This window comes from Perca flavescens, chromosome 5 (genome assembly GCF_004354835.1).
Source record: "Perca flavescens isolate YP-PL-M2 chromosome 5, PFLA_1.0, whole genome shotgun sequence".
NCBI lineage: Eukaryota > Metazoa > Chordata > Actinopteri > Perciformes > Percidae > Perca > Perca flavescens.
Window position 1 is genome coordinate 486,837 of NC_041335.1, and position 24,290 is coordinate 511,126.

Here is a 24,290-nt window from a genome sequence, read left to right on the forward strand (position 1 = left end):
CTCAACCTTTTCCTTTTCCTCTCCCTTTTCCTCAAACTTTTCCTTTCCCTCTTCTTGAACCTTTGCCTCTATCTTTTCCTCCACCTTTTCCTCTCCCTCTCCCTCAACCTTTCCCTTTTCCTCAACCTTTTCCTCTCCCTTTTTCTCAACCTTTTCCTTTCCCTCTTCTTTAACCTTTGCCTCTATCTCTTCCTCCACCTTTTCCTCTCCCCCAACCTTTTCCTCTTCCTCCACCTTTTCTTCTCCTGCTTCCTCAACCTTTTCCTTTTCCTCTCCCTTTTCTTCAACCTTTTCCTTTCCCTCTTCTTCAACGATTGCCTCTATCTCTTCCTCTATCTCTTCCTCAATCTTTTCCTTTTCCTCTCCCTCTATATCTGTCTTTTCTTTGGCTGTTTCATTTGCTGCCTCTTCCTCCTCTGCTCCCGTTTCCTCTTCTCCCTTTCGCTCTTCTTCCTGGATGTGTTTGCCTTTAGGTGTGTGCGATGCAGATGTCCTCCCACCTCTCAGTGTTCTTGCAGTCACTGCTGGTTCTTCTTCTGCTTCATGTGCATCCACTTGCTTTCTGCTTCTTGTTGTTTTGCGTCCCGGTGTGGCTGTGCTAGTTTTTGTTCTACGTCTCAGAGCTCTGGTCTCAACAACTGGAGCTTCCTCCTCCTCCAAGCTCATCGCCTTGTCCGCCTTGTCCACTTCGGCTGCTGGGGGACTCTGGTCAGCGTCCTTTGGCTCTCCATCTGCAGACTGCTTCTCCTCCACTCTGACTGCCACAGCCTCCACTTCATCAGTGCCTCTTGCTGCTTCTTCACTTACACCCTCACCTGTGTCGTCTCTTGTTTCAGGAACCAGTGCTTCCTCTGCTTCACTTTTTTCCTCCTCCACAGATTTTTCTTTTTCAGAATTGTCTTCTTGAAGCTGTTCCTTCTCGGCAGTCTGGGCCTCTGCACTCACCTCTACACATAGGTCTGTAATGTCTTCCTGCTTCCCTCCATCCTCCTCTTCCTGTTGCTTTTCTGCAGCAGCACTCTGTGCATCAACAGCTGTTTCGTCTGCCTTCTTCACACCGAGATAATGGCAGCTTGTTTTGATGTCCACTAGGATGACGGTGGCTTTCTGGAGCTTGGAGGTTTCAGAGCCAGATTCCTTTTCCTGAGGCTCTTCAGCCTGTCTGACGGCGGTTTCTGCAGCAGCAGCAGTGTCGTCATCTGCAGCAGCAGAGACACCGATGGCCTCTCCCTCCTCTGCTGCTTCCATCACCGAGACAGGCTCCGTCTCGTCCTTGCTCTCCTCCTCGTTCCCCTCAGTTGAAGCTATAACGTCCCCTGCTGCTTCCTCTGCTTCTGGAATCGTCTCTTCTTCCACAGCACTTAGTTCCTCGGTGGATATCTCTTTTTCTGGCCTGTCAGCGACCTCCTCTTGTTCCTCCACCTGTTCATGTGCTTGCTCTCCCCCAGCAGAAGCTCCTGCTCCCAGGTCAGCTTCTTTTTCTCTCTCAGATCCATGCGTTACGTGTTCACTCTCCTCTTCCTCTGTCAGTGCAGTCCCCTCCGCCTCCGGTTGTTTCTCCGTCTTCTCTTCATTTGTCAGTTGTTGTTCATCTTCCAGCTGTTGCTTTTCTTCTCTTAATTCCTCCAGCTCAACTGCATCCTCTTTTACTCCTTCTCCAGTTTCAGCTAACTCCTCCACTCCTTCAGCCGAAACGTCATTCTCCTCTGCCACCTCTTCCACCTCTTTCTCTGAGTCTTCACAGACTTTCTGGCAGCGTCTGGTGTATTTGCGTTTGGGTGTGGGTGTGGGTGTGTTCATGACAGTTCTTCTTCTCAAACTTATCCCTCCGTCCTGGGCTGCAGTTTCCTCCTTCACCCCCTCCTCCGGCTTGCTGTGGTGTGTATATCTCCGTCTGGGGGTTTTACGCTGGACAGTTGTTCCTCCTGTTCTTCCTGCTTCGCCATTCTCTGATGTTTCACGTGGTGACAGACTTACCTCGTGTTGTGGAACTCTTTCTTCCCACTTTTCATCAGTGATCTGAGTTTCCTCCCCCACTTTATCCAGAGTTTCTGCTTCTGTGTGTAACTCCAACACTTCTTTAGAGACTGCCGGCACTGCAGTGTCTTCCTCTGGACACTCTTCCTCCAATTCTGATGCCACATTCTCAACTGTGATCTGTGAGTCCCGGGCAGTGTTGTTCAGATCCTGGGGGGCGTCGGCTTCCGCTGGTGCCTCCTCAGTCATAGCAGCTGATGTCACATCAGCTGTTTCAGGGTCTTGTGGCTTCAGGACAGCATCTGGTTGTTCCGACATGGCGGCTGCAGTGTCAACTACATCCTGTCCCTGTTCTTCAGGAGCCACACTGACAGCCTGAAAACGAACACAGTGAAGTGAATCATGAACACGTTGCTGTGTCCTGGTCATGTAGACAAACATGCAAATACCAGTTTGCATATACACACCTTAGTCTGCATCGACTCAGAGACATTCTCCTGCTCCTCTCTGGGAGTTTCTGCTTCAATGTCCTCGATTCTGAAAGATGTTAGATATCAGGTGTTCATTTCAATCTTTATAAAGTAGAAGGATCTGATGGTGTGACAACACACAATTTAATGAAAATTAACATGCACTCCAAGATGGCTGATATCATGTCAGGCAGAAAAAAATTATATACAGTATGTTCCTCAAGATGAGAGCAATGCTCCCACCAAATTTGTGAACATCATAGAAACTTTATTAGAACCGTGCTGTGGGCTTCCGGTTTGGATCATCTAGTGACAAGACGTGCCAACGAGAAGCTCCTGATACCTTGGATTTAACTGCGATAAAAACTCTCTAATATACGTACTGGCGTCGAGTTAACAGTTTCAGTTGGTTTATTTTTTCTCATTTATTACCGAAATTACACGTTCGGAACATGCCGAGCTCTCAAAAGACCAGAGGAGATACAGAGCCGAAGAAACCAACGCTGAGTAGCAAAGTGGCTAATATGGCGTCGGCTACAGCTAGCAGCGAACTCGCTGCGATGCTAACAGCAGAAATGGAAAAACAACGCGAAAATCTCAAAGAAGACATGGCTACACTCATTCAAGCATCTCTGGCACCTATCCAGTCATCTATAGCTAGCTTTTGGGAAATGGTGGATACACTGGGACAACGAGTTACATCTGTGGAGATCACTGCAGGCGAGAACTTTGAAGCCCTCTCTAAAGTGGAGAAAGCCGTCTCTGAACTAGAGGCGGTGAATGCTACACTGGTGGACTGCATCGACGACTTGGAGAACCGTTCTCGGAGGGCAAACCTCTGTATAATAAATGTGCCAGAGGGCAGTGAACCCAACGGTGATATGGTAACTTTCGTCTCTACGCTGTTGAAGGACATGATGGGGAACCAGGTGTTTGCCACCCCGCCCGAACTGGACCGGGCGCACCGCGCTCTACTGCAGAAACCCAAAGATGGGCGGCCACCTCGAGCCATCATCGTTGCTTTCCATAAATATCAAGACCGGGAGAAGGCACTACGCTGGGCTAGACAGAATGAGATGCAGTATAAGGGACATGCACTAAGACTATATCCCAACCTCAGTGCTAACCTCTCTAAGAAACGTGCAGCCTACAAGAACATCAAATCAGCCCTGTATCAGAAGGGAATCCAATTCAGGCTTCTCTACCCAGCGCGCCTACGAGTGTCTTATGGAGGGGATACACTGATGTTTGAGACACCGTCGGAGGCTGAGGCGTTTTACACTCGTAGTATTGAGAGGAAGGCCGGCATCTCTGCTGGTCCTGAACATGAGGACTAACTGAACGCTGGCTATTCAATAACGTCGGGTAAAGTAACAGTCATAGCTAACGCAATGTCGCCTACAGTAATTCTTGATTTGCTACGTTGTTATGTATGATTAACCCTGGGTGTTTTAAGACATTCAGATTTGTTATTCTATTAGGGCATGTTCACGTGTTATTACATAGGGCTGAATACTGGAGCTTGAATTATGTTCAGAGTTTGTGTGTTCCATTTTAGTCAGGAGCTCTCAAAAGCAAAATTTAGGAGATTAAGGTGAATTGTTGGAAGTGTTCAGAAGGGGGACGAATCCTGCGTGCTGCCAGTTTGGCAGAGAAAGGGAATGTTTTGGGGATGTGGGGGCTAACGACTGGACCTTTTTTTCTTTTCTATATTTACTGTAAACTTTTTGGGTTTCATTATATGCTGTCTGTTGAGGGAGGTAGGCGTGACATGTGCATGGTTATGAAAAAACGAGTCATGCACACTGTATTCATAACTTTATTGTGTAGCTATGACTAACAATTTAAAGGGTAGGTGTGGGGGGTCAGCGATCAGGTTTGTATCATGGAACTTTAAAGGGCTCAACAGTCCAGTAAAGAGATCTAAAATATTTACCCACCTTAAGAATTTAAAAGCTGATATTATATTCCTTCAGGAAACCCACCTGCGTAAATCTGATCAACTACGTTTAAAAGGCAGTGGGTGGGACAAATCTTTCACTCTAGCTTTAATTCTAAAGCAAGAGGGACAGCAATACTAATACACAAGAGAATTCAGTTTACCTCACCTGGTGCTATATCTGATCCACAAGGCCGCTATGTTATTGTCCCCGGACGGATCCTCCAGACACCGCTTATACTAGTGAACTTGTACGCTCCTAACTGGGATGATGTGGGGTTTGTGCAACAACTTGTCGGAAAATTGCCAGATCTAAATTATCATTTTTTGATTTTAGGGGGTGACTTTAACTGTGTCATAGACCCCAACTTAGACAGATCCAACCCTAAAGTACATACCCTTTCGAAAATGGCCAGTACATTTTCAAGATTTTTCGATCATGCAGCATGTGTGGATCCCTGGCGCTTTTTGAATCCTCAGTGTAAGACCTTTTCTTTTTATTCTAACGTCCATCACTCGTACTCAAGAATTGATTACTTTTTTATTGATAAAAAACTGATGGGCTGCTTGGAGAAGGTTGAATACGGCGCCATCGTAGAATCAGACCACGCCCCCATATTTATGGATCTCTCTTTCGATCACAACTACACTAGTCGTCCTCAGTGGCGCTTTAATGCTACATTACTGTCAGATGGGAAGTTCTGCGATTTAATCTCTGTAGCCATCAGCAGGTTTTTGGAAACTAATAAGTCGGACTCAGTTTCTCCGTCATTACTTTGGGAAACATTTAAAGTGGTTATTAGAGGGGAAATAATAGCATATTCGACCTACCAGAATAGAGAAAGGAACAAAAAAAGACGACAGTTAATAGATTTGATATTTGATCTAGATATGAAGTGTTCCACATCTCCAAGCCCATCACTCTATAAAGAAAGAATTGACCTCCAAACTCAATATAATTTACTTTCTACTTCGGAAACAGAGCAACTTATTATGCGTTCGCGTGGGATGTTTTATGTACATGGTGAAAAGGCGGGCCGGCTTTTAGCTCATCGACTAAAATCTAAATCGGCATCACAACATATTTCTCAAATCGAAGATGCGACAGGAAAACTGACTACAGATCCTCTCAAAATAAATGATATTTTTAAAGACTACTATTTTGATTTGTATAATTCAGAATCACTTAAAGACACATCACTCTTTGTGAATTTTTTTGATAAAATACGAGTTCCTACCCTCTCTGATGGCCAAAAAGAGCAATTAGATCAACCGCTAAGCCTTGAAGAAGTTGCCTTTGCCATCTCTTCAATGCAAAATGGGAAGGCCCCAGGGCCCGATGGCTTCCCTATTGATTTTTATAAGAAATTTTCTGGTCAACTAGCCCCCCTGTTATTAAATATGTTTAACCATTCCTTGTCCCAAGGTAAATTACCTGGATCCCTTACCGAAGCATCTATTACACTTTTGCTGAAACCTGCTAGGGACGCATTTAAATGTGGTTCATACCGACCTGTATCACTGTTAAATTCTGATGTTAAAATACTTTCGAAACTGTTAGCGATGCGATTGGAGGCACCCTTGTCATGCCTGATTTCAACCGACCAGACAGGTTTCATTAGAGTTACTTATTTTCTAATGTGCGACGTCTTTTAAATGTACTTTACAGTCCTTCACCTAATGTCGTACCAGAAGTTGTGGTGTCGTTAGACGCGGAAAAAGCTTTTGACCGTGTAGAATGGGATTACCTTTTCTTTGCATTGAAACAATTTGGTTTTGGTAAAACTTTTAGCCAGTGGATCCAACTTCTTTACTCCTCCCCACAAGCATCGGTGATCACGAACCAGCTCCGCTCACAAAATTTCCCCTTATCTAGAGGCACCAGACAAGGTTGCCCACTTAGTCCACTTTTATTTACATTAGCAATAGAACCATTGTCCCTCGCCCTGAAATCTACACCCTCCATACAGGGTATTCCTAGATGGGGAGTGGAAAATAAACTATCCCTTTATGCGGATGATATGTTGCTCTACATATCAGACCCGCTGTTAGGTATCAATAAAATACTTACACTGCTGCACACTTTTGGACAGATCTCTGGCTACAAACTTAATTTATCGAAAAGCGAATGTTTGCCTGTAAATGAATCAGCGAGGAAGATCCCAGATCATGCTCTACCATTTCATATATCAAGGTCAGGTTTCAAATATTTGGGCACTAATATAACTCCTGTCTTCGAAGATCTTTTTGATGGGAACTTTGCCCCACTCATTGCCAAACTTAAATCAGATTTACAAAGGTGGGATATCTTACATTTGACCTTAGCTGGCAGAGTGAACTGTGTCAAAATGAATATATTACCAAGGTTTCTATTTTTGTTTCAATGTCTCCCTATTTTCTTATCAAAATCCTTTTTCCATCAGATAGACACATTAATTTCAAGATTCATATGGAACGGTAAGATTCCTAGGATAGGTAAAGCCCTACTCCAGCGACCAAGAGCAGTAGGTGGGTTGGCCCTCCCTAATTTTCGGAGCTATTACTGGGCAGCAAACATCCACAAAATAACACATTGGGTGCAATCTCCAGATACAGATTGGTGCGAGTTGGAGAGCAGGTCATGTGTGTCAACCTCTCTACACGCTCTGGTGACATCTAGCCTCCCTGTCAAGATTTTTCAGTTTACATCTAACCCAGTGGTCATCTCCACTCTCAGAATATGGACTCAGTTTAGAGGGCATGCTAACAAGAAGAGAACACTTTTGATTCAGAGCCCGCTGTGTAACAATCACACGTTTTTACCAGCCAAATTAGACCAGACCTTTGCAGGATGGCATAGGAAAGGGATCCACAGATTTGGGGATCTTTACAGGAATGGCATATTTTCTAGTTTCAATGACTTGAGTTCTAAATATGACCTTCAAAAAACTGACTTATTCCGTTACTTTCAAGCCCGCCAATTTGCTAAGAGCCATAGCTCACAATTTCCTGCTCTCCCGGAGAAATCCCTAGTGGACTCACTTTTAGAAGTTCCTTCTGGGTTGAAAGGTTTCACAGCCCATTCATATTCAATGATTATGTTACTTGATGATGTCAACATAGACAAGATCAGAACTGCGTGGGAGGAGGAACTTGGAACTGGAATCTCAGAAGACGTTTGGACTAAAGCTCTAACAAGAGTGAACAGTAGCACTTCCTGTGCAAGACTGGGTCTAATTCAATTCAAAGTTTTTCACCGCCTACACTGGTGTAGAGCTAAGATATCCTCATTCTATCCTAATGTTGATAGCAAATGTGTAAGATGTCATGTTAATGTAGCAGACTTGACACACATGTTTTGGTCATGCCATAAACTAGCACGATACTGGTCAACTATATTTGATGTACTGTCTGAAGTGCTTGGGACAGTTTTAGAACCATGCGCTACAATTGCCATATTTGGTGTACCAGATGAAGGCACAAACTTGACACAAAATCAACTCAACATCATAGCATTTGTCTCTTTACTGGCACGTAGACGTATTTTGCTACTTTGGAAGTCAAGCTCCCCGCCCACTGCAGCACAATGGCTTAAGGATGTAATGCTGTTTTTACATCTAGAGAAGATTAAATTTACAATAAGAGGCTCTAACAAATTCCTCTCAGTGTGGGAATCTCTGTTGTCATACTTTAGCAACCTCCAGGCCCTACCGGTGTAGTGAGTGACCAACCTGGCCGACTCTGAAGGATTGACTGCCCCCCTCCATATTCCAGCTACACTATATATAGACACCTGGCTACAGTATTCCCCTATGGTGTGTCGTCAGAGTTTTGAAGGCGTGCCGTCCTTCACGGTAATCATGTTTGTTTATGTTTCAATTCTAAGTATGTATTTTATTTATAACTGTCTGCATTGTTAATTATTTCTTATTTGGTCCAGTCAGGGTGGGATGGGGTGGGTTGAGAGGGGATTGTTATGTGCAAGAAAAAGGGAAAACTCATATCTGTAACGATGTGTCTGTTCATAATCTGTATTTCTCAATAAAAAGAGGTTTAAAAAAAAAAAAAAAAAACCGTGCTGTGCATTAGGGGGCGCTATAGAGCCCGCTGGCCTTGCCCCAACCCAGGTCTGACTAATGTGTCAATTGTTGTGAGTTTTCAAGCATCCCAAGCCCCTGGAAATGTGATTACGCAGCAGAAAAATAATAATCTTTTCAAAAACAATAGCTTCCTTCTACTTTGAACCATCTGAGGAAGAGTCACAGTGGACCATGATGGCCTACAGATCTCACGCTATCTGAATGCAGAGGTCATACTCCAAGCATCTAAAATGGAAATTCTTAACTTCCTGATATAAATGCATTCATGCTGTTTTCAGGAGTGACATAGTTGAATTCATACAGACCTGATAACCTTTTCCTCTGCAGTCTTCCTTCGTTTTGAGCCACTGCTCCGGCCCCGGGCTGTGAGTGGAACTTCAGCCTCTGAACCTGCTACAATGTCACAAAGTGCATTATTACATTAATATTCAATCTAAGGGAAAGTTTACAACATAGAATGATGAAGTGCTCACCTTTGGTAGTGCTCAGGACTGTGACTTCCTCCTGCAAAGCAAAACCACAGGGATCATTTTCACACAATTCTTTGTTTCTCAAATTCATGTTTCTCAACTTTGAAGAAGTAATAATAATGTACCACGATTTCAACTGTGCATTCGATGGATTCAGCTTCTTTTATTTGAGTGGTGATGACCACATCCTTCTCAGTCATGTCAGTAATCACAAGTGATTCCTCTGTGAAGGACCGACTCCTGGACACTGCTGAGGGACACAGGAAGACATGCGCAATGCTTAGATGAGTACACTAAAACAACCATTTGTCAGCTTATACTATCTTTGTGCTGTCAAATTTTTTGGGATATGCTGTCCCGGGGTCTCTGTCTCTGTCTGTTTGTACCGCTGTGATCCATGGCCTGGATCTTGCTGGCCATGTTGGTCCTCTGGTTGGGCCCACCGACGCTCTCCACCTCCCACAGCAGGTCTGTGTCTCCTGGGAACTGCCTCAGGTACTTCTCACACACTGGGAACAAACAGGAGTGTAAGTCATATCCTGTTTACACAGCTGACAGGAAGAACATACCATAGGTTCATATGGATAAGGTGTTCTTGCTGCAGGGTGGATTCTTCTACCTTTATACATGGATTTTGTGAGGGGGTACCTCAACCCCAGACAGTCCTCTTTGAAACTGAGCACAAAGTCCTCCAGCATCTGCAGGCCGAAGCCTTTCCCACGCTGACATTTCCTCACAAAGATGGAGTCCATCACAGGGAGCTGATAGCTTCTGGTGGCAAACGAATTAGAAAAGCTGCCTACAAGGGAAACACAAAGCACATCATGTCAGAAAGGAATGGACCGATATCAGTTCTCACACACGGGCTAAACCAGGTCTTATAAATCACATAAATAAACTATTACCTGAGGGTTTGACTGAGTAGAAGCCCACAGCCTCTCCGTTACTCCAGAGGATTTTGGCGTGATCTTTTTCTCCGTGGCAGAGGAAGGGCAGCTCTTCAGAGCTCATCTCTCTGGCTCTATAGACCACACGGTTAAGGATGTACAGAACTATTCTCTCTCCTACTGTCTCCACCTGAGGGACACACACACACACACACACACACACACACACACACACACACACACACACACACACACACACAGAAAAACACTGTATTCTTCATATAATGGCACCCTGCCACGTTTGAATGTGTTCTCTTTCAAGGTTTATTCAAACAATGTTTCTGCTTCATTTATAACAAGATCTTTCATTTAGCACTGAAACACACAGAAGTGCCCTCTGTTATCAACAACACACATTAAAGATTCCCATTTTGTGCTCATGAGTATAAAAGGATGGATTACGGTTTAATACAATCACATGTAAGAGTGACTACTCTGTAATCATGCCTCCTGTTCACACAGAGATCACAGCTGGGGGACAACATCCAATTTCATCCATCTGTGCCAAAATGCATTGTAAAGTTCAGCCGGTGAACCAAGTGTGTGTCTTCATCCTGGCAGTCAGGTTTAGCTTCACTGCCTGTGTTTTGCCTCAGCATAAAGCAGTATGTATACCTTCCTGCAGCCTAGCAAGGAAACACTTTCTGTTGAAACACAAAGATGTCCTTTTGCACTAAAAAGTAAGGAACTTTGGAAGATACCCAGTTGATTAGTCAAGTATCAGACTGCTGAAGCCTCATATTAGAACAAGGACTGTGGGGATTCCTTCACAGCTAGTTTGGTCAGGGGGAACTGTAATAGCAGTCAATAACTCAACTAACATGTGAGGAGTGTCTTACAGTTTTTCTCAATGGCTTTGGCACGTTTACTGAAACAAACGTACAACTTTCAAAACTCGAAGTACAATCCTCACACCACGTGGTACATTCAGCACATCACTCTATGTGACCTGCAAAAGGTGATTACTCAATCAAAAGAATTAACTCCTGTTTCAAATGTAAATAAATCCATCAATGAATAAATCCTTGTCATCAAAACCAAAGGTTACTTTATCATTGCTTAGACCAAGACAGTCAAAATGCAAAAACATCTTGTCAGATGACTCTAAAAGTCTGATAGTTACCCTCTGTAATATTGTCCAGTTGCTAACATTGTATATTTAGGCATCTGAAAAGTACTGATGTCAGCCATGGTATACAATATACTTTCTCATTTTATGTACACACCAGCCAACCACAAATACACAGAGAAAGCTTGTACAGAAAATTATTGTTATTGTGATTGTTGGTTGCTCTATTTTGCATGTAGGGATTTACACAATGAACATGTGTATAACTGCATTTGAGACTAATATGATTTCCGGTGGGGGAGGGTGTGTAACCACAGTCATGGTGTATCCCCCCTCCCTATCTCTGCTTCTCTTCATAGAAAGCTTACATTTAGGGAGTGAGGAGTTGCAGCGTTCGCCTAGACCGGCGGGGGAGGGGGTGTAGCCAAAGTCACGGCACGCCCCCTCACTAGCTCTGCTTCTCTGCAGCTCTTAATTATGCTGTTATAGTTTTAGACTGCCGGGGGACTTCCTTTGACACACTGAGCTCCTCTCTCCTCTCTCTTTCCATCTGTGTGCATCCATGTCCCAGAAATGCTTGTTACTAACCTTATTCCCCAGAGTCCATGTGTTTTTTTTTCGCCCAGCATGTTTCCTTGGATTTGGGTGGCACCAAAATCATGGTTGCAGCTGTCGCCGTGGTCCTGCTGCGCACCCTGCTACACCCTGCTACGCTCTGCGGTGCCCTGCTACGTCCTGCTACATCCTGTAACACCCTGCAGTGCTCTGCTATGACATGAACTACTACGACTACTATTTCTAGTCACTTTATTGTGACTATTATTTCCACTGTTCATCACACCCCCAACTGGCACCATCAAACACCACCTAACAAGAGCCTGGGTCTGTCCCAGGTTTCTTCCTAAAAGAAGTTTTCATCACCACTGTCATACTGAATGCTTGCTCTTGAGGGAATTACTGGAATTATTGGGTCTTTGTAAATTATAGTGTATAGAGTGTAGTCTAGACCTACTCTATCTGTAAAATGTCCTGAGATAACTATGATTTGATACTATAAATAAAATTGAAGTGAATAGCAAATGAATGCAAACTATTTCAAGGCTTACTCAGTGCCAAAGCAATGACAAATGGCAATAGTCATGTGAACAACTGACCTAATGTTCATAATAGATAGTCATATAGTTTGACAAAGTTTAATAGTCATTCGAAGGTTGAGCTAAAGCGATTGAGAAAAGAGACTGTAAGACAGACTTTCAAAAATTTAAACCTATTCTTAAAGATCTGCAGACTTCAATAAAAGTTGTATTTTCACACAATGGGGGGATGGGGGGGGTTCATCAGCACATTGAGAATACCGTTCAAAATGTTAATCGTTGCGTCATCATCACTTGAGCCATCACTATAGCCTTTAAACTATACTTTTTGTTTATGGTATTTATATTTCACATTATTTCTCCCTTGTAAAACACAGCATCCTCTTCTGTTACTGTGACACATTTGGCCAACCACATATTGAATGTGGAACAGATGCCTTTCAATTTTGGTGTAGTCTTGCACAGCCAGACCTGTCCACTCCACTGTACAGCACTGTGCCAGGGCTGGACTAAGGTCTGGATACAACACTTTTCTATTCTGGGATAGAGGAAAAAACTCTCTGGGATTGTCTGAAGTTCTTAAAACCAATCACAACCATCCTGGGCAGCGCTAAGCTCTAAAATAGATGGTGGAAGGGGAGGGACATCAGGCATGTGAGAGACATCAGGTTTTATCCCAGCACTGTAAACCCGGTAAGCCAGACAACATGGTGTTGCTCCAGAGTTTACAGAGTCTAGTGAACACCCATTTTCATGTTGACCTAAGATACTGTAGCTTTTCTGGACTGCACTAGGATTCAGCTACCATTTAAGTGTCAAACTCTGTGGGCCACAACAAAAATCTGCAATCAGCATAAGACTGATGACACCATGAATACGTCAGTGCTGTGAACTTGTACCAGTGTGCTGCACAAGTAGTCTGGATCAACAGAAGTACATTTTCACGATAATTGCCTCACATCCGGCGGACCAGATGTCCCTCTCCTTCCTCTCTCTGTGTGTCGCCGTTCTCAAACAACTAACTTCAAGCTAGCGAGCTACACCCTGAACATATCAAGTTTTAAAGAAGATGTGGATGGTGCAACAAGGCAGGCCTGCTCGGTTCTTTCAGGGAATGATTGTAAAGATTTATAAAGAATATGTTTAGGTTATCTTTGCTCTTGCTCTGGAACCTTTAGCCTCCTGTATACGCTCTAGCCCCGAAATACACCCTATAAGACATTTAGGAATTCATCACAAGATCTCGGCCTACGCTGACGACGTTATATTATTTATTTCAGACCCCAAAGCCTCTATATCTCCACTGCTGCAGCTAATAAATAAATTTGGCTCATTTTCAGGATACAAGATAAATTGGGGGAAAAGTGAACTAATGCCATTGTCAAACCTAGTAGATATGACATTCCTCAAGACAACTCCATTTAGAATTGTATCAGATAAGTTCACAAGTCTGGGTATTATAGTCACAAGGAAGTTGAGTCAGCTACTACGTCATAACTGGGATGTGAAAATTAAGCAGTTGGAGAGGAATATACAGTTCTGGAACACCTTACCTATATCAATGGTAGGGCGTATCAACGCCATTAAAATGGTGGTCTTGCCTAGGTTCATTTATATATTTCAATCAATCCCAGTATGTATCCCTCAAAATCACTTCAGACAGCTGGATTCAATTATATTATCCTTTATTTGGTATGGCAAAATACTTAGGATCTTAGGATTTAAATCATATTACCTGGCTGCAAATTTAATTATTTTTTCATTTTGGTTGGGGTGTTTACCAGGCAACAACTCGGATGAGATGCCTGCGTGGCTGCAAATTGAACACCTCTCCTGTCAACGCACCTCTCTACCTGCTCTTATTAATAGTCCAGTAAAGATTAAGAAGCACCTGTATAATGATAACCCGATAATTTATAATTCTTTAAAGATATGGAAGCAGGTAACAACAACTCTGAAAACACCCAAAGTTTATATGGATTCTCCTATTTGCCGTAACCATGCATTTAAACCTGCACTGGATGATGTAGTTTTCTCGAACTGGAGGGAGAAAGGCATTATCACTTTGAGAAATCTTTATATTGAGGGTCACTTGGCCTCCTTTCAGCAGTTACAGCGGGCATTCCAGCTCGCGGCTTCCCATTTTTTTCGTTTCCTACAGTTGAGACACTTTGTGAGGACTCATGTTCCACAATTTGAACGTAAACCTCAGCATGTAGTATTAGATAGTTTTTCTCAAATCAAACCATATACGAGGGGTGCTATATCTAAATTCTATGGTATCATACAGAATGTGAATAACACATTGTCAGACCCATTTAAGGAGGCTTGGGGGAGAGAATTGGATATGGAAATCTCAAATGAGATGTGGGAGAATTGTATTAAGAACATCCATAATAGCTCAATCAATGCAAGACATAGCTTGATACAATTCAAGGTAGTACATAGACTACATTATTCTCCCTCCAGATTGCAGTATTAAGTGTCAGAGTGAAGTAGGAACACTAACCCACTTATTCTGGTCATGTCACAAGTTACAATCATTCTGGGGCTCCTTGTTTGAGTTTTTCTCTAAGGCCTTTAATCATCCGTGTAACCCAGACACGCTCACCGTATTGTTCGGGGCGGCCGATCCAGATAGTGTGAGGAGTAGTTGTGAAGCCAAGGCTATTTCGCTCTCAACATTGTTAGCCAGAAAGCTGATTTTAAAATCTTGGAAATCTGAAAGGTCTCCTACACTTGAAATGTGGTTGAGGGAGCTGGGTAATGTCTTACATTTGGAGAAAATCAGGTATATCATGTCTGCTAAAGAGGAATTATTTTTTGAAATCTGGCAACCTCTCCTCGATTTAATGTCTAAAAACTAAACTCGTGCTACCCTGTCGCTGTGCCATTTCCTTTGTCTTATGTCCTGCTTGTCGCATGTCGACAGCTCCTGTCAAGTAACCTGTTCTGTTTTGTGTAACACCACCATCTATTGTTATTATGTTTCTACTTCTTTGTTACGAAAACAATAAAAATAAATACACAAAAAAAAAAAAAAGAATATGTTTAGGGCATTTCCTCTCTAACTGGGAGGTTTTGGGACTGATTGGTGGGATTGCTGTGGATGAAGTACACACGGAGATCCACTGGTAAGAGCCAATGAGGTTTCACCATGTATCAGCTAATTTAAATAGCTCACGTTACTGTATTGTGTCAACAGTTAACTTCATGTAATATTGGATGTGGTGTTTTCTTTTGCGGGGTGCAAACGTTCCACCAGAACCAATTCCTTCCTAGACTATTTAGCAGAGCCCCCGTCGCTGTGTCTGGAGCTTAGCGCCGCCCAAGACCGTTGGGATTGGTTTAAAGAAATGCAACAAAAAACAACCCAGAGCGTTTTTTTTGCTCCTATCCCAGAGTGTGGTCTAGACCTACTCTATCTGTAAAGTGTCTCGAGATAACTCGTGTTATGATTTGATGTTGTAAATAAAATTGAATTGAATTGAATCTGTGGTGTAGCCAGACCTTACTCCACAGCGCTGTGGAGATAGAGCTGGCTATGTGAGACTACTGCAAACTGCAAACTGAGACTACTAAACAAAACTTTACTTGAAGGTATCTACATAAGAGTGACATGACACTGTCATGAACATGTCATAAACATTATAAACAAGTCATAAACATTTATGACATAAAGCTTCTTTTAGTAAGTGTCATTCGGTTTTTGTCATGACGAGTTAGAGTTAGAGATAGTGTGTTCATGACAATGTCATGTCACTCTTATGTAGATACCTTCAAGTAAAGTGTTACAAAAAAAGGTTTAAATTCGCTGAAGTATTGTGTTCTAGGTCTTAAATTAATTTAAACAAGTCTTAATTTCTCTACGTCCATGTGACACCTCTAATGCTCACTGAAATGTTTTTTTTTTATTCTGTGGTGTTGTAGTTCTTTCTTTTTCTCTTCCTAATTTAATTTGCTGTATATTTACAGATTATTATTTCTCTGTGTCGCTTTTATTCAATTATAATAAGTTTATTAACTTTGCAAGTACTTTTGTGACTCTGTATTTTGTTGTACTTTCATGTCGTGATATAGGTCTTACATTTCATTCATAAACTTGCAGAAACCCTGATTAATGAGTGAGTTTGATGTCCTCGTACCTCCACCGCTCCATCCCGAGCAGGGTCTGCTGTCTTGAGGATGTCATCCACGGGCCACCACTGGTCCAGCAGGTACAGAGCCACAGCAGTTAACGGCTCAGTGGGAGAGAAGAGGGCCAGGACCTTCTGCTTATCACTGGATCCATACAGAGGGACGAAGCCCACACTGCAAATGTTGATGGTGACCTGAGGACAGACAGAAGCATAGTCGTCATCATCAGTGCTGATATGGCCCTTATTGAGCCAACACACACTGGTCCAGTCAGGAGGGTTTACCTGGGTGGAGTCAGGGAGGGTGAGGTGTTCAGGAGCATCCGGGTTGCTGTAAAGAAGGTTGTTCATGTAGTTGTGGGCCAGCCGCTCCAGTTCTGTGTGGCTAACATCAGCCAGGAGATCCACAGGGAACTTCATCCCTAAACAACACACGGTAGACAGACAGCAGGTACAACAAACATCAGCCATTACTGTTGGCAACTAAAAGCTCAAGTTCTCATCTCTCAAACATTATTCAAGCAGTGACAATGGAATTCTTCCTTTTTATATCACCTGGAGTCAAATACAGATTGAATGAAGCCTGTTCACTAATGCGTATTAGTCTGTAACCTTTCTTCATTTCCTAAGGGGTGCAAAGTAAATGCTTCTGGATGCAATTGCACAGACCTGCAAGTGCTAAGGCAGACCTTCTGATGTATTCAGCCTGAAAATGGGACGATGTTTGGGTGTTTCTAATGCTGACACAAGCAAGATGCAACTAGATCTGTAGTGAAATAACTTGTGTGTAGTGTTAAGATTGAAAATGGCTGCAGTGGTCTATTTTGTAAAGCTAAAGGAGTTGTTTTTTGCCACTCCTGCATGCAAAAAGAGAAGAGAATCACAACTGGACATAATCCAATTGGTTTCCCACATGTCAGCCAATAAGAGGGTACCACTCTCTAGTATAAGGCTCCCTTTATGAAGTGCTGTTAGAAGTTGTAACTAATGGCTTTATTAATTAAGTAAAGTTTTTTTGGTCCATTGGTAGACTGTGGTCCAGATTATCTGCAGCCCTTTTCTAGAAACGAGTGATCAAACCCCAGGCTTATTGGTAAATGACTAACTATTATTAAGTCCCCACTGATTGATTCTTTTCTTATCATTTCAGAAACGTCACACTTTGTTCCTAAAATGATGCAAAAAGGCCAAACTAACAAACCATCACCGACATAGATCTCCTCAGAAATACCCAGCGCAGATCAAACCACAGCCCCCCCAGTCCCAGCACGTCTCTACACCAAACAGCCAAACAGGCTGTTCACTTCACCTCAAAGTGTCTATGGAGGGTTATAGACTTAAACTTAACCCCTTAACGCCGACTGTCGCTAATTTGCATCAAACCCCTTCCTTTCCGACTGCAGGCGAGATAGCGTGTGTATTCCCCCCAATGCCGGTTTGTTTACATGCGATACATACCTTGGAACCTTTTGCATGCACTGGTTTCTCGTAGGACCGGTCGGAGTGGGAGATACATCCGGTTCACGGAAGCAAAATTAAACCTAATCCTACCCCTAACCCTGCCCCTACACCTAACCCTACCCCTAACCCTAAATAAACTACTGTCAATGTTAGAGAGTAGAAGAGTGTTTTCTTTCATGCCGTTGTCAAGATCCATGTATTTGTCAATTACAGTTTAGAAGTTCTAACAACTTTGTGACATGAATGAAATGTGTTTTATTAATTTTACCATTTTGTAAAGAATTTTACCATAATGCCTGTTGTCGCTACTTTGCATAATACCTTAATTTATATCTATTCCATATGCTATAGACAAATTAACAATCTCAACTTAATTTAGCATCAGCTTGGAGCCAGAAACACACATAATATTTTGTTTATATAATTGTGAATAAATTCAGGCGTCAAGGGGTTAACCCACGTAACCTGATCCAATCCACCTGCCACAACAAATCCCAGTTAATCCTTAGTGATCTCTGTTGAGACTAATATGCTGTGAAAGTTACTTTATAAAGTTAGCTTTATAAGTGGCAAGCTTTAGTTTATTCTTACTTTAATTATAATTACTAGAGTACACAGGCAGAACTGTTTGGATTGATGAGCACCTGAAGCTAACATGGCTAAAATGTCAAACTATGACTTTCATAACCAACCTATCCTAAAACCTGCATCAACAAGTTGTTAAATAGTTTTTTGTGAAATGAAATACTTTGAGTAGGGTTTAGGTAGTAGATGGAGATAAGAAAGGCTGGCGGTTCGATCCCCAGCTCCTCCTGTCCATGAGCCAGACACTCCAAGGATGCCTTGCATGGACGCTCCGCCATGTGGTGCATGAACGTGTGTGTGTGTGTGTGTGTGTGAATGAGGGGCGAGTTGTACATAGCTAAATTGCACATTGTAAAGTGATTTGTCCTGTACAGTAGAAAAGCACTATATAAATAGTCCAATTACCCTTTTAATTAGTTCAGATTACCAGCTGTCTGGCTTTTTGATTCCAATAAAACACCTCCAACGTCTACTCTAACCACAACTCATGCTACACTCAATAATATAAAAAGCAAACACGGAACCAGCTACACTTCCTCTCCACCCCCCACACAAACTTTGTATCCATTACTGCTGAGTAGTGGAGGGGTATGTAAAACTAGCAGGAGGTTGCATTAGGAAGCAAACAGCTGATACCTTTAGCTTCAGGGCCTGCAGGGTGGAGCTTGGGGGGGCGGGGGTCAAACAGGAGCTTCTGCACACACACATGCTCATTCACAAGGCTTCAGCAGCTGTCTGCTCACACAAGCTTATACATGAACACAGGCTGGAATTCAAACCTTCACTCTATATCTTGCTCAACTTTCTTGTTCAGACACTCGTTTGAGAGCGCTGAACACGTCAGTATTGGGTTGGAGTACGACAGTATATGAAAGGAACTTCTATTGGAATTTAATTTAGCTGGGACATAAACCTGTAGACTTACACAACTTCAAACACAATGCACACACACACACACACACACACACACACACACACACACACACACACACTGGTGAAACAGTTTGAGCTACTTGCAGGACCAGTTTCCTCAGCATGTGAACTATAACCCTGTCGGGGGCGGGGCTAGAAGGAGGGCATCGGGGGTATACTATCATTTGGCTGCCTGTTCTGCCAATCTTCCCAGCCCAACCAGCACTGGAACTGGAAGTGACAGTTTGTTGAAATTAAAAACAAGTGAAATTGTGTTGTTCTATCCTATCCAATATGTTTAGTATTTTTCTAAGCAGATTTTCAGTGCTGTATTCTGATAAAAGGCATTTAAAGGCACACTGCTCTGTCTGTGCGTGTTTACATGAATCTGTAATTATTACAGATACGTAATTTCATATCCAGCTGCTTGTAGGATGTAAACCCAGACTGATGGATGGTTCTATCTAGACCAGTTAACAATTTCTTTAAAGGAACACGCCGACTTATTGGGAATTTAGCTTATTCACCATAACCCCCAGAGTAAGACAAGTCGATACATACCCTTCTCATCTCCGTGCGTGCTGTAACGCTGTCTAACGGTTCCAGCATTAGCTTAGCCCAGCACAGATCCTGCAGGTAACTGGTTCCAACTAGCCTACTGCTCCGAATTGTGACAAAAGTGACAAAATAACGCCAACATGTTCCTATTTCCATGTTGTGATTTGTAGAGTCACAGCGTGTTCAAAAAACAACGTAACATGAGACATAGCCATCTTCTAACAGTAAACAAACCGGGAACTATATTACTTAGATACTGGAACCATTCACCTGATGTTCTGTGCTGGTCTGATGCCGCTGGAACCGTCAGACAGCCTTACAGCAAGCACTGAGATGAGAAGGGTATGTATGGACTTGTCTAACTCTGGGGGTTACGGTGAATAAGATAAAGCCCCCCCTTCACTACATTGATCCAATCAAATCGATTGTTTACTGTGCGTATACAGTTCACTAGAGAACGTGTGAGAGAGATGACAGGACAGAGAGCAACTGACCTGCTACTATCCAATCAGCTGTGTGGGACCACAATCACTCCATTTATTTAATAAAAATCCAACACAGACCACATCCGTGATGTATGCTATCATATTGTGCACTATCCCGCCATGTCACACACACACACACACACACACACACACACACACACACTTATACTGTCACTGAGCATCAACAGCCTAGCAAAAAGTCCAGACTGTCTTTTGTGAGAGGGTCTGTGTGTGTGTGTGTGTGTGTGTGTGTGTGTGTGTGTGTGTGTGTGTGTGTGTAGAGATGCATGCTCTAATGAAAGCGGGCCTCAGGCCAGGGAGTAGACAATTCCACAAAAGCACCCATAAACCAGACACTTCAGGCCTGCTCTCTCTGCAGCTCTACTAACCTACAGAACATATTAATAACAAGACAAGGTATAACCTTAGTATGAGGCTGGACCATCAGGGCTCCAGACTAACTTTTTATTATCTAGGAGCCCTATAGCCCCTAACTGAAGATTTTAGGGGCACAGGCAGAAAATGTAGGGGCGCACACCTAAATTGACCTGCGACACACTTATTCACATTCCCCTGATTTTAACTGTATTGCTGATAAATGCTTACATAATAATTACATAAACTACAAGGTGCGGTTTCATTTTAGTTCACAGTCTCAGCCTCATACAGGCTCTCCCTCCCTCCTCTCTGTCTTTTTGTTAACACTGAAATAGCAATCATAAGGTGATTAAACTTCCACGGAAAGGGGAGTATCTAACTATCTAACAGCCAGTGTGGGGAATATTGAGCGAGCCAGAGAGAGAAAGGAGCTCAGACACTCAAAACACACAAGCACTAGTTGTACTGACCAGGTAAAAAGTTAGACATTTGATCAGCAACTGTGTATTCAGACTCACAATTTAAGTAATGTGCTGTTTCCTTATGGCCAGGCAAAGCAGCCTAAATGTCTTTTTATTTATAAGCGGTCTCTGCTCTCTACTGTCACTTTACCTCTCTCACACAAGTGAGGTAGGGGTACCGACCAGAGTGCGGCAAATGTCAGAGCTGACAAAAATGCAAATACATCAGTGAATGCACAGGCAATTAAAGTGCTCATATTATGCTTTTTGGCTTTTTCCCTTTCCTTTATTGTGTTATATATCTTTTTTGTGCATGTTAAGAGGTTTACAAAGTGAAAAAGCCCAAAGTCCCCCCCAAAGGGACTTACCATCTCCAACAGAAAACACTGTTCACCAACTGCTCCAAACAGCTCTATTGTAGTCCAGCATTTACTTCAGAGACAAACGTGGTCACTTTGGAACACATGTTATAATGCTCACCTAGCTGCTAGCATGGCACACCCTCATACTCTGCTTCTGACTGGCTAGTAGTCCTTACATAGGTACTGTCAGGGCACGCCCTCATACTCTGCTTCTGACTGGCTAGTAGTCCTTACCTAGGTACTATTTTGGCTACGTCCGCCATTGCAGAGACTCGCCTCATGTAAAAAAAGGAGATAGCGGTGTACAATCTGACGTCAAACAAAGGAGACAAGAGTGCGCACTTTGACGTCACAAGCCAAAATCTCCTGTTTCACCGGCTACACGACAACACTGCAACCGGAGTTTCTGAAAATCTCCACCTTGGCAGGGGTTTTCAAAATACTGCGTTTGCGTGTATAGAAAAAGCTGCGGTTTTGAAAATACCTGTGTTTGTGTGGACAGGGCCTAAGGCTGACTCCTTATTGGCTATCACTATGAGGCATTTTCCTCGCCAATGTACGATCTTTAGCAAACAAAAAAGATTAACTTTGGCTGAAAATCCCAGCTCATAAATGTATTATGGATTGCAACATCAATGTTTTTCATGGAAACATGGTAACAACAGCGTTGTGCAACAGCATGTGCATGTTTCGCCATGGCTGACTTTTACAGACGACGAAAGGCGAGACACACGAGTGTAGCTCACATCCATACTAATCACTCAAGCCCACGCCCCCACCCCCCCTCACTATGGCTAGGCAATATATTGATATTATATCAACACTGATATATGAGGTTAGATATCATCTTAAATTTTAGATATTGTAATATTACAAGTGTTGTCTTTTCCTGGTGTTAAAGGCTGCATTACAGTAAAGTGATGTCATTTTCTGAACTTACCAGACTGTTGTAGCTGTTCTATTATTTGCCTTTACCCACTTAGTCATTATATCAACATTACTGATGATTATTTATCTAAAATGTAATTTTGTAATATTTTATGAAAGCACCAATAGTCAACCCAACAATAACGACATGTTGTATATGGTCAAAACAGAGCCACTGGCGTGAACAGGTTGGTGTCCATGTGGCATGTACATCACGGTGCCATGCCCACTCATTTATTCGCTATGCAAATCTAAGATATATCAAATGTTAAGAGGACGGTTTCACCTTGACTGAATGTGTAGGGAGGGGGTCCAGTAGGCCTGGAAGGATGTGGGGTTTGAGGCATTAAAATCAGCGATATCACAGACCTTTTCAGAGTCAGGGACATGATGATTTAGGATCATGATTGTAATGTATGCCAGTCTAATGCAAGTTATTATTCCTGAGATTATATTGGCCACCTTTAACAGCGAATCCAGGACTAGGTCTGAACTGTTGGTCTTTAACATCCAGACTACAACTCGCACGTTCTGCTGAGAACTAACACAGAACCGAGAAAATAAAGGTGGGCTTACTCTTGTTATCTTTGACAGACAGAGCGGGACAGAAAGACACAGACACTTCAGTACATGATGTTCAGATAACAGTGTGAGCAGGCTACACTGTGTGGCTTATTCTTTTTTAATATGCATATTGCAAACATTCAAAGCTGACTTAAATGGAACTTAACTGGGTGAAAAAGAGGGCAGTTTAAAATTAACACAAGACAAAGGAGAAGCAGCAAGAAGCTGCTGAGAGAGAGAGAAGGGAACAAAAAGTTCCAAAGTTAAGGTAGTTGGGACTGGGGGAGGTGTGTGTGTGTGTGTGTGTGTGTGTGTGTGTGTGTGTGCGCTCTGCAGGCACAATGCAAGTGATGAAGCCTCCAGCAGCAGCAGCAAACATTAAAAATTACTTTTAAACTGATTTCACACGCAAACTCATCACTGACCGTTCAACCCTCAAAGAGGGCTATGTTAACCTACATTTTTCTTCATAACAATTAAAAACAATTACAAATGTCACTAATAATTTCAATAAATTTAAGGTCTTGGTGTGGACAAAACAACCCAAATAAATGCAGCATCAACCAACCAACCAAAACCAAGACTGTCTCTTCTTGTTCAGACAGAGTTTATAGATGGCTTTGCGTTTACAAAGGTATAAAGCAGCTGCTTCATGTTCGGATGGGATGTTTGAATTCAGAACATTTTGTTCCCAATAAAAAGCGACCTAGTTGCGTTGAGTGCTTCGCCTCCAGCGGGCTGTGAGCAGCAGCGGCTCCAGGGCTCGCAGTGAGGCCGGCGAAGCCCGGGATCAACTGGCGGCGGGAGAGACATCTGCTGCCCGCTTTCGCTTCAGCAGATGCCGCGGGCCGGCCATCCTTGTTTCTGTCTCCTAATTCCAAGTGCACAGGGAACAAGACAAGGACCACTCTCATACACACACACAGACACACAAACACACACACGCCGAGCCAAGCCGAGCCGGGCCAAGCCGATCCGAGCCGAACCGCGGGAACACACACAAACTCACCTGTACTCTTCACAGGAAGCTTTTCTTTCCTTGAAAACTCTCGCTGTTGTTTAATTTAAATTCCGTAAACACGTTTATGGATTGGTTTCTGATGTGGTTAGCTGCGACACTCTGCGCATGCTCGGCTCAGGCAACCAATCCCGTGCAGCCGCTTTATATAACTCAACTATAATCCAATGTAACCCCGAAAATCCTAAAATCACTGAGAGCAGTTTGTTACAACAGCATCTTCAAAGTCGGACAGCTTTCTAAGGTGATTATTACATTGACATACTCGGAGCGTGTTTTCATTCTTACAGGAGATCCCAGCGTTTACAGATGTGACAGGCTGAACATCTGGTGAATGGGTATCAAATGATGCGCGCAACTTCTGGAATATTGGTGCAGCCATAATGAAACATGGGGGC

General features: G+C 42.9%; 1 protein-coding gene across 1 annotated transcript; it reads right to left on the reverse strand.

The window, feature by feature from the left end:
• On the reverse strand, nucleotides 1–23,985 carry fam169ab (family with sequence similarity 169 member Ab; the record flags this gene model as incomplete). Its single annotated transcript, XM_028577635.1, has 12 exons — nucleotides 23,884–23,985; nucleotides 16,467–16,603; nucleotides 16,191–16,376; nucleotides 9,841–10,012; nucleotides 9,555–9,734; nucleotides 9,322–9,444; nucleotides 9,061–9,185; nucleotides 8,939–8,969; nucleotides 8,771–8,858; nucleotides 2,445–2,514; nucleotides 217–2,352; nucleotides 1–132 (listed from the first exon to the last, which is right to left on the reverse strand). Coding segments are annotated over exons 2-12 (3,378 nt in total), but the record flags the coding sequence as incomplete, so codon positions are not given.
• Between the last annotated feature and the right edge of the window lie 305 nt (nucleotides 23,986–24,290).